Source organism: Xenopus laevis, chromosome 3L (assembly GCF_017654675.1).
Source record: "Xenopus laevis strain J_2021 chromosome 3L, Xenopus_laevis_v10.1, whole genome shotgun sequence".
Lineage (NCBI taxonomy): Eukaryota > Metazoa > Chordata > Amphibia > Anura > Pipidae > Xenopus > Xenopus laevis.
Genome location: NC_054375.1, coordinates 101,312,868 through 101,327,150, shown reverse-complemented (window position 1 = coordinate 101,327,150; position 14,283 = coordinate 101,312,868). Strand labels below are relative to the sequence as shown.

The following is a 14,283-nucleotide window of genomic DNA, read 5'->3' as shown; positions in this document are numbered from 1 at the left end:
TCAGTAAGTGGGCTATGTGGAGCCAAAGGCTAGCTGCATAGTTTATCGCTAATGGCAAGCATTTAGGTCAAGACTGTAAAATAAACAGAAGAATAAAAATGGCAGAGAGCGAACAGAAAGAATTGAAGAAGACACATGTGGTGAAACGAAGTGCAGAGATTGCACTTAAAGGGGACCCATCACCCAAAGAAATTATTCAAAATGAACTTTAATTACACTATATAAACATACCTCCCAACATTTTGGAAGTAAAAAGAGGGAGAAAATTTTTTTTCCCCGCACATAGCGCAGCAATTTTTTTGACCACACCCCTTTCTGTGGCCACACCCCCTAATTACCATGTTCATTTTACAAAATTTGGCAGGTTATGAAAGTTTGAAAATATTTCTCCTTATCTAAACTGTGTTTTTGTGTCTCAAAATTGTTACAAAGTATCTTATTTGCACCTGTTAGCTGTTCTGGTCTCTCTGCTAAAAGCAAATTAAGTGAGAAACGTTGTTTCTTTTTCTGGCTGTTCAGTGCATAGAAAAGAGGGACTTTCCAGTAAAAATGAGGGACTGCGGGTTGAGCTGTCAAAAGAGGGACCGTCCCTCCGAAAAAGGGACAGTTGGGAGGTATGTATAAATTATTTGAATCTTGTTTTCTTCAGTCTAGGATTTCAAAATAATAGCAAGCAGGCAGCAGCCATTTTGTGCAAACTGTTATTAAGACAAGCCTTGTGTCATCTCAGAATCTTGTTTGTGCACCAGAATGGGGGACCCAATGTCCATTTCCATGCCCTGGATACACAATTAAATGGTTAAGAGAACGGGGGAATGTGTGGAGAGCTGTGACATCTAGGAAGTGCTGAATGGAAAGTGAAAGTAATTGTCTGCACCGCCTCTATGCCATTGGCATAGAGGAGTGGCAGACAATATTTGATTGACAGCTGAGATTTTTTAATGAGCTTACAGCAGCTATGAATGCTTTAATAAAAAATAGAAATTGGATTTCATGTTTAATTTGAAAAGGACTTTTATTATACAGATTTTTGTGTCTGGATGACAGGTGCACTTTAACTTATCAACCAGGCAATGATTTCTTTGTATGAAATACTATAACACGAATAACAAGGGAAATCAGGCTGTCTACTTTTTGGCTGCATAAGTACAGCAAGTGCACTGTGCACACCCAGATGTATGGGGGGGTGCAAATCTTAAGGAGGACACCCATCTCCAAAAACATATCTAAACAAAAAAATATCTATTTTATTATCTAAGAAAAATAAAAAAAAATCAAAATGCATGCTTCATCTCTATTCTTATTATTTTAGAATACCTATGATTAAACATTATAGAATAAATTGTTATTAAATTATACAGAATATATATGTTTAATATATTATACTATAATCTATACTTAAATATTTATGTATTCTAATATTTAAGTTGCTAATTTGAATCCTTACATGAATACACTATATGGACAGTTTTTTTGTTTCATTCAGGTTATTTGAGATACCTGGATTGCAATGATGTTATATGAAATAAACCTGATCAATGGTTTGTTTCATTTATACATCGCAGCTACATATATGGCTTCCAAAGTCTTTACTCCTGCTACAGAAGCTGCCTAAAGTCACATAAGTGCAAAGCTTTAAAAGCAAACACTTTACAAATGTAAATTCACTTGTAAAGGTTAAGAGCTGAGTAAAATAAACTGAAATAAATAACAATACAGAGTAATACTTGGCCCTACAAGTTTTCTAGCAGACATTTCAGATGCCTTGCTATAGTCATACGAGGGCCCTGTGAAACATTACTTACACACAGCAAGGGAGTCTTGCCCAAGTTAATTTATATATTTATGAGATCTACTGTATATTAATCATTTGCCAAATGCCTCTGTTACATTTATTTTAAAAACAGTGCCATAGCATAACAGAGTTAAAATTAAACAACATGGCGGACTGATTTAATCAAATAAAATGTGTGGTACATTATGAAACTGTGATGGTTTTTGTTGCAACTAGTTGTTGGACCAGGAAAGAAGGTTTTTGAAAAGACTTCGGGGCAGTGGCAGGTCAGCAATAACATAGTGACAATGTGATCCAGTGATCATACAGTTTAGACAGGCCTATGGTTTTGTTAATTTTTGGGTGAAAAACTTTAAACCACCCAAAGAAAAATTACAGATTCCATGCTTTTTTTCTATATATCATCCGACGTGGTAATCATACAATTATTAATGCAAATATGGCAAATTATGGTGACAATAGCCTCTCATTTATTTTAACAAAGAAATAAAGTAAGATTTATTGGGTAAAAAAAAAAACCCCACCACTTATCTCTTCCTGATGCCGAGTCAATAACCATTTACGAAGATGAAGGTGAAACCTATCTACATCTAATCTTAGGAGTAGGACACCCTTGAGAGTTCTGACCTGACCTTAAAGCAAGCATGGCAAGGTCAAATGGCACAAAGGGTTGAAATAACAGTGTAAGGGCTATTCCACACGGGGAGATAGCCACGCGTTTGCGGTCGCGGCGACAAAGCGCCGCGCCAGTCGCCGCGACCGGCGCAGGCGACAGTTTTGTATGGGCGCCTATGTAAAAACGCCTGTGCTAACCACACGAGGCGATGCGCTTTTCAACAGTCGCCTGAAAAAGCCTGGCGAGGCATTTTCAGGCGACTGTTGAAAAGCGCATCGCCTCGTGTGGTTAGCACAGGCGTTTTTACATAGGCGCCCATACAAAACTGTCGCCTGCGCCGGTCGCGGCAACTGGCGCGGCGCTTTGTCGCCGCGACCGCAAACGCGTGGCTATCTCCCCGTGTGGACTAGCCCTAAAGCTCAGTGAGGACACATACACACAGGTTCTATGATCAGGGGCTACACTCACTAAAAGAGCAGAGAAGTGCTAAAGACCACAATAGGAACGAGAATGTGTAAGAAAGACATGCATACAGCTTGACAAGCACTATCATACTACCAAGTACACAAACAACAGTTCCATAGATAACAGAGTGCAAGTGGGATCCAAGTACTTTATTCAATTTATAGCACTACACAGCAACTTTGACTAAATATTATCAATATTGTGAGTTTTCTGGAGGTCTGATGAAAAATGTTCAGTGGGGAACAAGAACTGAACAAGGGAAATCTTCGATGACTTCTCCTACACATCCACAAATCAGCCTACCAAAGTTGTTTCAGCAATTCACTTCATAAGAGCACTTATAAGGGGAATTAAAGCAATGTTTGGCCATGTAAATGTAAATCCTGGGCTCCACTTTGCTGGCCACTAAACAGGAGCATGTTAATTTGAAGCCAGCAAAATGTCAGGTTCTATTGCAGGGAGCTAGTTGGAGAGGAAGCTAGTAATTAATAATAAGGGTGTTAAGTTCCCCTTTAAGCTAAAAAATCATAAATCTCATCTCTACAGTGATTTTGTACAATATATATTAATAATATATATTGTACAAAATCACTGTAGAGATGTGATAATGCATTGGCTTGTATTCATGTGTTGTTAATTTATTTTAACAACTTAGCTTCGATTGGTTACTAACAGTGTAGCTTATTTTCCTCAGTTTAGCAGATACGCGCCATTCTGTAAATCAGTCAGTTCTTCTAATGAAACCACGAAAATTACATTGTGCTATGTCACATGGGAATCACTGCAAACCCCAATGTAAATCAATTTGACACAGTTCCAATGTTGTGATTAGCAAACAGTTGTGTGAAATTTACTAACGATTTGTGATTGTCATTTTTTATAAATATTTATAAATTCATATAAAATTTGGTAACGATAAATAAATCATTCTTTGTCTTATCACATGCTACAGGTCACATAATTATTATATGTGGCATTAGTCATTCCCATTGAAGCAGCCCAACAGTGTTCTGTTAGAGAAGGTGCCCAAAACAGCCCATCTGGGGGAGAAAAGGATGACAGCAACTGCTTAAAAGAGAGATAGCACTTAGGAGCCCTTGAGGAAATGGTAAACTGAATGACAAGGCTGCAACAGGGTAGTAATGCAGTGTCCTAACCACATGATTTAACTTGTAACTTAAAGGAGACATATTGTGTGAAAAACAATGTGCCAGTGCATTAACTACAAAACACTACTAGTCCTGCCCATCTGTTCCACTGCCTGCTGCCTCTTTTCCCAGGTTTTGAGGGGGAGCCGGCCTCACTCAGCACTGCACTATAGGATAGGAACCAATCAGCAGCTAGGCAGACCTGATAGGAAACTGAAGCCTATCTCTGCTTGTGTGACTGGAGGGCAGTGCTTCTGACAGCGACAGTTAAGACACTCCCAGCCATCATTTGAAACATGGACAGGGATTGTAGCCGATCTACAGGGTGCTCCGATAAAAGGGCAATTTTTTATGATATTAATTTTTAGCACAAAGTAAAACCAGCACTATATACAATTCATTATGGCCTACAATATTAGGGGGGGGGTCACTTATCCTATATATCTCCTTTAATGGAAGTTAATTTTTTTATATGGACAAAACTGAACAGATTCAAAACTGCGACTGTGTTTCTGCGACATAGCATGGCATGGCTGAGGATTTCTCATCCTCCTCTGCACAATGTATGTGTGTTGAGAGGGAGGCTCGAATTAGTTGAACTCTAGAGTTTCTCACTAGGGTTCCTTGCTAATGCAGGTTCTAATTTGCATAAGCCGATAAAGTGTAAAGTCAGAATAATGAAATTTTTTTGTTAGTTGCTATGTTGGCAACTGCACGGATGTAACCTATAATTTTGTCAGCAAAGTAGACCTATTAATCTCTATTATAGTAAAAAAAAAGATCTGATACCCTAGAGTGATCACTGCAACTGCCTGAGCCTACATGACAAACAGAAACGGATAATGTCATGACCAGTGTTGACTTGAAGGTAATTTTGTGACAGAAGACAAATGTTTTTACTCATCACATAATGATTTCTTTCTAGACTGTTGCTTGATTTGGAAAGAACAGATTTATGGTACCCAGGTCTGCTGCTGTAAGCGTTTAGTGAAGTTCAGCAGCATCATGGACCGCCAAGTGGATTTGCCTCCCATTTAACTGCTGACAGACATTGCTGTTGCACATAATGTTGGCTTGACAGTGCAGAAATATTGGGTGCTAGTGTTTAAAATTCCTATAATAAGCTGCAGAGATATTTCTGCTAAATTAAGTCACCCCCCCTATTATTACTCTTAGGGGAGTTGAATCAATGTCATTTTAAAATCCAGTCTCTCAGATGTGTGATTAGCTTCACACGCTTCTTAGGTCTAATTCACAAGAGCAGCTTAGTTGTTCGAGCAGAATCCCATCTTTAGGCATGGTTTAAATGTAGAGCTGCATTTTCTGGTGGGATTTTCCCCATGAAGCAGTGAGGCTGCATAGCCAAGGAGGAGCAGAACAAAAATGGTGACAGGGAAGATGGCCTGGAAACACACCAGTGACTCTTCAAGGAAATTATAAGGGTGATAATGAAACAACACCTTTTTAAACTCTAATCTAACAGCCAAATCCACTGGGTATAAATGTGTCTGGCAACAGTTGCAGTACCTTATAGAGTTGTGTCTCAGCCACCATGCATAGCTATATGCTATAGCTTTCACTGAAATATAGTATAATAACTAGGTGAGTTGAAACGTACACCAACTTTGTAGACCTCCTTAATTCCCTATTACAGGTATGGGATCAGTTATCCAGAAAGTTCAGAATTATGGACAGGCCATCTCCCCTAGACGCCATTTTATCCAAATAATCCAAATTTTTAAAAATGATTTCATCTTTATCTGTAATAATAAAATAGTTCTTGTATTTGATCCAAACAAAGATGTCATTAATCCTTATTGGAGCCAGAACCAGTCTATTGGGTTTATTTGATGTTTAAATGAATTTCTAGTAGACTTAAGGTATCAAGATTCAAATTACAAAAAAAAAAAAAACATTATTCAGAAAACCCCAGGTCCCCAGCATTCCCCATACCTGTAATTGTGTTTTGGGAGGAGTTGTAAAAACCGATAACAGTCCAACCCATACCTATTCATGGGACAGAAATGCCTTGCAATTATTTGAGGTTGTGCATGATCATTTATAACATATACCATACAATGTACCATCCATAACATACACAATAAAATACACAGCATCAAAGGTTTGCTCCTTTTTTGAACCATGAAATACTACAATGAATACATTAACACAGGGTCTCAGAACCAGTGAAGGATATTAGATCTGATGGACATTAACAGTGTATGTACAAACAAAGACAGATGCACACACACTGTAATCTCTCATCCAAAAATGGATGAGTGATTACACCCCAACGTGGCACATTTATATGAAGTCACATTTGATATCAAAATATTATCCAGCTCTTAAATTACACCAGCTGTCACATCAACTAGTATGAAAATATTTGTATAGATAACACAAAAGCAATATATACAAGATTTTATATATATATATATATATATATATATATATATATATATATATATATATATTCACTTGCACCCAATAGGAATGATGACATACACATCCAATAAGAATAGTGTGTCAGTTGCATCAAACCAAGGGACTGCAGTGTCATATATCACTTACAAGCAAATCTCTATACATTCCACCTGTTTAAGTATTTGTACACCATTCAATCATACACAAGTCACTGTTGATGCCCATAATCAGTTGCTTGTATCATGCATAATTGACACACTAATTCCATATGGCATGTGCCGTGGATTAGGTGTGCATTAGAGAATATGGTGTTCTTCCTTATTGCTGTTAGATTTGTGTAGCACTGTGAATACACTTGATTATTCCATCACAAGCATCACATATGAATGCAATTTGAACCAAGGAAAGGGAGACATTGGGCTGTATGGCTGATTAGCAGAGAATATTAGTCACACACCGCACTATGAAATGATTGAGCCGTACACCCAAGGCGGCTGTTCCACATCTACATTTTCACTTTGAGAATAGATTCCGTACACTATGGGGGGGAATTCATTCATATAAACTGTTAAGGAAAATGGGTGTTCAGAAGAATAATAATTTCCCATTATAGAGGATATTATTTACAAAGGAAGTTTGTCATTTTGTTTCTTTTTGCGTGTGATTTTGCTCATATAATCATTAAGAGGGAAACATCTTATACTATAGTAAAAAGGGGAAACTTACCACTAAATTCTAAACCATCAGACAACAAGGCTGTGACACAAAATACATACAGACAAAGACAAGAGGTCCTCTGCTCTCAACCTATTATCAATATATTAAGGACATTGAGACATGTTGTGCCTTAAGCTTCTAAAAAATGCCTCCCCCTTTAAACAAAACAACATCTACTGTCACTTGCTGGATAGAACAGGGTATTTACAGAAGTTAGAAGCACTTTTCAGTAGTAAACAAAACAGCAATGTTGGACTAAATCCACTTTAGAAGTGGATGTGCTGACTGGAGCCATACAGTATGTACATGTGTTCTTGCCATTCCCACAGCTGAGCCCATACAATGGTTTGCTGGACATTTAACAGTCATGAAAGTTTAGCAGAGTTCTGGGAGCTGCCCAGACAGAGAATGAATGAGAAAACGTGGAGTTTAAGGCAGAGAGAAAGGGTAGCACTGGAACCCCCCAAGTTGTGTGTCAGATGTGAGTGACAAGGCAGTAATCAGTAAGAACTTACTTTGTCCTGCTTGCTGTCCTCCAGCTGGGGGGCTGTGGATGACGCGCTGGGAGAAGTAAAGGGTTGGCCGGGGCTGCTGGAGCTGCCACATGTGTTGCCACTAGTAGGACTGCAACTGCCCTTTTCCCCAGTGTCTACCTTGATGAGCCGGTGCTTGGGGGACACGTATTTGACATCAGGAGAATTTGAGGGCGAGGAAGGGGACTGGGCACTGGAGGGAGTTGGGGCACAGGGGGGCACAGAGGAGGACGAGTTCAGTTGCCCAGAGGATCCGGTGGCCGCACAATTGGTATACGGATCCTCAAAATCCCTCTCTTTCTGCAGTTTGTACGCGGCCAGGATGTCGGGCTGTCCCGCAGGAGTGAGGGGAAAGTGTGGGAGAGCAGAGTGCACGTGATGGTGCGTGGAGGCGCCCCCAGCCTGCCACTGTCTATAATCCGGTTTAGGAGGGGCAGGAGGCGGCGGCTTGGAGCTCTTGAAGCCCAGGTGTTCCTTGATCCATTTGGCCATACTCCCCGCGCATTGCTGTCCCGTGCTGGCCGCTGCTGGGGGGCTCCCTCTGTTACTGCTGCGGATGGGCTCTGCCGGGGGCTGCTGGCTGGCGCTGGCTGAAGCCGACGAGTGTCCGCTCAGGAGCATGAGAGTCGCGGGTCACAGAGGAGTGAGGGAAGCGTGCCGAGCCGCTGATAGCATCTGTGTGACTGCTCGGGGCACCACATACACCAACACACAAAGCTCAGCGCTTCGGAACGCCGGGCGCCATCTAGTGTGGGAAAGCGCTCACTGCACAAACCCCCAAAGGCAAATAAGTTTCCTGAAAGGTAAAAACGGAATTTGTCTTCTCCTTTCATTGGTTAGCGCTCACCTGAGGGGGGTGTGTGCTGTGGCCGCATTGGCAGCTCTTACTGACAAACACCACGCCCACACCCTGCGGTCTATAACTACAGTCACACACTTCCCTTTCCGCTTGGGGTTTTTGTTTGAGAAAAGGTATACGAATCATACGATATAGATTGTACAATTGAGCTCCAAGACTTGGCAATAGATGCACAGATCCGATCGTACGATCGCCAACCCTGTAACCTGTTCTAAATGGATACATTTAGTTGATACATTTCTTATCTTTGTCCCTGCTGAACAGATTCCCTGGGTTTCATTACAGGCAGCTGTTAGAATTGATACAATTTTTGCTAATACTCCAGAGATGCTGCTGAGAAATGTATCAACACAATGTTGCAAAATTGTAACAGTTCAGAGTCTGCACCTGAATTACTGAGCTGCCAGACTCAAACACCAGAGACAGGGACATTCAACTTTTTGGAGGAACTGTAAAAAATAAAAACTGAAAAACAATTGAAAAAAAGTCTTTATTTCTGGTGAACAATCTGAAAACAACTCAACTGAAAAAAAAAGTATTTGGAAGGTGAACAACTCCTTTAAATCTGCTTGCAGCCTTTAGTATTGCTTTGCATTTAGCTTTACAGGAGGCCTTACATAGGCAGCCATGAATGCCAGTGCATCTTTGCTATGAATTATTCGCATTGCCGAACTAACGACGTTAGAAAAAAGTTGCCAGCATTTGGCGCCCACAATGAAACTCTTCATTTTAGTGCATTAGTGGTGTCTGAGCGAATTTTCACCTTGCGAAGTGTAGCGATGGGTGCAAAGCAGTTGCTGGCGACTTTTCGCAGTTAGTGAACCTGCCCCATAAAATGTAGATACGAGAGTAAAGAACAAAATGAAACAAACCAAAACAAATGAGACAGATCCCTTTCCTTGTAAGATCAGGGGCCCCCAACCTTTTTTACCCTTGAGCCACATTCAAAAATAAAAAGAGTCAGGGAGCAACACAGGCATGCAAGTGCTGTGATTGGCTATTTGGTAGCCCCTATGCAGACTGTCAGCCTACAAGAGGCTCTGTTTGGCAGTACACATGATTTTTATGCAACCAAAACTTGCCTCCAAGCCTTGAATTATGCACCTGCTTTGAGGCCACTGGGAGAAACATCCAAGGGGTTGGTGAGCAACATGTTGCTCGTGAGCTACTGGTTGGGGATCACTGTTGTAGATGAACATGAGTAGTTCCAACCAATGCAGTTTGGAGAGATTTTAACACCAGAATAGTAAAAGGGTCCTGGTCTCCATACTTTGGACAACAGTGAAGTTGTATCATTTCTTTGCTTAAAAACAGTTTTGCTTCAGAGCCAGACCCTTGAAAGAAACCTATTGCTCAGAGCCAAAAAACCATATCAGTAATACAAAACAAATAGCAGATGGACTACTTATAGATATATAGTAACTATGGGGTGTATAAAGTAAGCTACATGTAGTCTCCAACCACAAAAATCTATTTTGAGATTCCCTAAGCTTCAGGGAAATAAATCTCGTGGCACCACCATCATTCAAAGCTAACACATGTGTTTTGAGGATATTATACCATGTAACATGTTTTAATTCTATTGGCAAACCCTTTCAGGCCTTTGTGCTTATCATAACATTCACTCATACATCAAGACAGGACAACAGATGTAGTTATAGTATTTACAGTTAATTTTCCAATATGTGGTATCATATCATGCAACTAATACATATACAAGTTCCCTAAGGTTTACAACAGAATGCCTTCAGTCCTTAGGAGTTTCTACAGAAATAAACCTACTTGTGGTTGTCAGCCCCTAAAAGGGTTAGATATTTCATATTTGTCTTTCCTTTCTTCAGCTAAGGATATAATTGTGCTCAATATATGCAGTTGATCTTACCTTATTATATAACTGAGATCTTGCATTTCTACCCTCAAAATGTATCATTCTTCATGGCTTTATTATATCATCCAGTTACAAAACATTGCTTATACAACAAACTGTGAGGAGTGACTTCTCTACAGAGGCTAGTCTATCCTCGCTATGGATACACATAGTATATCAAATTTATGTTCATTTTCCTATGAAAGTTGTCTGATAAACCTCCAGATTTGAGATCATTGTTCATTAAATGTGCTTGTCTCTTATTTCTGGCCCTTGGTTATGAGTGACAGCTCAAAGTTATCACATTATCTTTAGAGGGATCACAAAACTTATTTTTGCATTGTGGTTGGCATAATAGAAGACACTGATCAATCCTTTTTGTATTTAGAGGCCTCTTAATTTATTTACATAACAAATTGCTTAAAGGAACAGTAACATCAAAAAATGAAAGTGTTTTAAAGTAATAAAAATATAATGCAGTTTTGCCTTGCACTGATAAAACTGTTGTGTTTGCTTCAGAAACACTACTATTGTGTATATAAATAAGCTGCTGTGTAGCAATGGGGGCAGCCATTCAAAGGAGAAAATACTCAGGTTACTCAGCAGATAACAGATAAGCTCTGTAGAACATAATGTTATCTGTTATCCACTATATAACCTGTGCCATATAGCCATTTTTCAATTTCCACCATTGCTACTCAGCAGCTTGTTTATATTAACTATAGTAGTGTTTCTGACGCAAACACATCAGTTTTACCAGTGCAGGGCAACACTACATGATATTTTCATTATTTTAAAACACTTTCATTTTTTGGTGTTACTGTTCCTTTAAGAGGAAATATTACAGGTTATTACTAGTTTCCAAATAATATCACAGATTATTAGTTTGTTTGTGTCCACTATAAAATGTTAATATTGATGCCATCCCACTTACGGAACATTCCTTCTGAAGAACAGCAACAGCCAATGTTGCCCTGAGAGGTCTCTAACTTCCTGTTATAACGAAGTAGCATTGGGGTTTTTTTCAGAACCTTTCTAAACACTTTGACATAAAGAGACACTTATAAAAGCAACTAAATGATGTGGGCTACACTCCCATTAGCTGTTGCTAGGTGGTAATCTCATGAAGTGTGTGCTGGAGTCTATGATCTGCAAACAACATTTGTTCTAGTGATAGGATTGCCATCTAGCAACGGCATCCACCTGTGGCCTGCCCTTTAAGTGATACTGATGCTAAAAAACTATTTTTTAAAATATGAGTGAACATTAAGGGGCAGATTTATCAAGGGTCGAATTTCGAAGTAAAAAAATACTTCGAAATTCAACCATCAAATTGAAATACTTTGAATTTGAATATCAAATTCAAACTTTTTTCATCGAATTTGGGTAAAAAATCTTACTTCCCTGTACAGCTACTCCCCTTCCTGTGATGTCACACTGCTCCACACTGTCCATCATTACCGAACAGACCTGTGCTTGCTCCCACATCTTAAATTAACAAGCACATCAGAAGGGGAACACTGAAACGTGGATGTAGTGGTAAAATACATTTTTCCACCATACCTTTGGGAGACTGCCGCCAAACCCATTAGCTGTTGCTAAGTGGCAATCCTATCCCTAGAACAAATGTTGTTTCCAGGTCATAGATTCCTGCAAACACTTCCTTTTTATGCATCCTTTGCAGGTAAAAAAAAACTCATATATGGCCTTTATATGCATTTTTTTAAAACACAACTTTGTATTTTTTTGAGTTCCAAACTTACCTTTTATTCTATTGCCTTCTCAAAGAGACTAAAAAAACTCACCAAAATGTAAATGCGATAAAACACAACTCTTTGCACAATAGAGCGCTTATGAGTACAACCAGGCAGAATATAATACAATCAATTAGCTGATACATTTAGGTGTAGTCGAACCTGCATCTGAAATGCATGTGAAACAAACAAACAAACAAAAAAAATAACAGTAAATTCTTATTTCCCCCCAAAACAGCTATAATAGGTAAGGCTTACTTCAACTTGAATTTTAGGCTCAAAGTGCCCCATAGGAGAAAGGCAAAAAGACAATGGCAGCTTGAATTCCTCTGTGCGCTGAACTGGAAGTCAGCTTCACACTGATGACCTAAAGCACATAAGCTTTTTTTAGCGTCTGCAGCTAAAATATACTATATATGCTCACATAATTACCCCCAAAGCTGTTCGAAAGACATTATTTTGCCTCTTTATAGGTCCCTGGTAAGGCCTCACCTGGAGTATGCAGTGCAGCTTTGGGTTCCAGTCCTTGATATTAATGAGCTGGAGAGAGTGCAGAGACATGCAACTATAGGTTATAGGGATTTAGGATCTAAACTATCTCTTTTCACCTCAACTTAACTATGTACAGTAACCATGAACTATGCTACTTTTGAAACATTTATAAGCTGTGTGTCTTTATTACTGTAGCTTCAGGTATATGACAACAGTCACTCAGCATTAAAGTCAACTAAGCTAATATCTTGGACATGGCATTTCAATGCATGAACACAATAGGTGTAGGACCTCGCACACCCTGCACAATAGGCGGTTCAGAGATGCCTGGTGCAGACATGCTTGACAAAGGGGCTTGCCCCGAAAGGATACACTGCACTCCGCAATAAACACTTGATTTGATACAGCAGACCTGTGTGCCATTGGAATTTGCTTTTGTTGGAATTTCAATGCATGACATTTAAGGGCACATTTTCTAAAACTCAAATTCATCTCATTGTTCTAATGAAAACAAATCTGACTAAACTCACTTCCACTATTTTAACTCATTTATCAATAATTTTTCTTGAAAAAAGAAATTGCTATTGTACAACTGATGCTCCGGAAACTCGATTTTATTGAGTTTTAACTGCGAAAACTTGACCTTTTTGGATAATCAGCAGGAAATCCTGACTTTTTTTGGATTATCTAGCATAGATAACAATGTCAAGAAACAACTTTAGGAACATCTGCTATTGACTTCTACATAACCTCAACAGGTTTAAGATGGCGAATTATAGGATTCAGATTTTTAGCAGCTTTGGGGGATGAAAAATCTCTAAAAATTTTAGGTTTTTTTCCCACGAAAAATGTGAGTTTTCCCCCTAAAAAAACATTGACCAAAAGAAAATGAGGTTTAATAAGGTTTACTAATGAGGTTTAATAATTGGAAACCTTGTTATATTGGGATGCCAGTTGCTTACTTAAAGGTATACAGGATACTGTCATGGGAAAACATGTTTTTTTTCAAAACACATCAGTTAATAATGCTGCTTCAGCATACTGAATCCATTAATCAATATCAAAAGAGCAAACAGATTTTTTTATATTTAATTTTGAAATTGGATATGGGGCTAGACATATTGTCAGTTTCCCAGCTGCCCCAGTCATGTGACTTGTGCTCTGATAGACTTCAGTCACTTTACTGCTGTACTTCAAGTTGTAATGATATCACCCCCCCCAGCAGCCTAACAACAGAACAATGGGAAGGTAACCAGATAGCAGCTCCCTAACACAAGATAACAGCTGCCTGGTAGATCTAAGAACAGCACTCAATAGTAAAATCCAGGTACCACTGCGACACCTTCAGTTACATTGAGTAGAGAAATAACAGCCTGCCAGAAAGTAGCTCCATTCTAAAGTGCTGGCTCTTTCTGAAAGCACATGACCAGGCAAAATGACCTGAAATGGCTGCCTACACACCAATATTAAAACTATAAAAAATACACTTGTTGGTTTAGAAATTAAATTTTATATTATAGAGTGAATTATTTGCAGTGTAAACAGTGTAATTTAGAAATAAAAACTACACCGTAAAGATCATGACAGAATCCCTTTAACTGAGCAATCACACC

At 39.1% G+C, this 14,283-nt stretch overlaps 1 protein-coding gene across 7 annotated transcripts in view; it reads right to left on the bottom strand.

Moving 5' to 3' along the window:
- shf.L (Src homology 2 domain containing F L homeolog) overlaps window positions 1–8,511 on the bottom strand; it is a 122,271-nt gene extending 113,760 nt beyond the window's left edge. For 3 of the 7 annotated variants that reach the window (XM_018252985.2, XM_018252983.2, XM_018252984.2), the window contains exon 1: window positions 7,681–8,511. In XM_018252985.2, coding sequence (XP_018108474.1) covers window positions 7,681–8,319 — 639 coding nt within the window. In that variant the 5' untranslated portion in view covers window positions 8,320–8,511. The remainder of the gene's footprint in view (window positions 1–7,680) is intronic. The other 4 variants (XM_018252982.2, XM_018252986.2, XM_041586728.1 and 1 more) reach the window with 2 other exon arrangements.
- Between the last annotated feature and the right edge of the window lie 5,772 nt (window positions 8,512–14,283).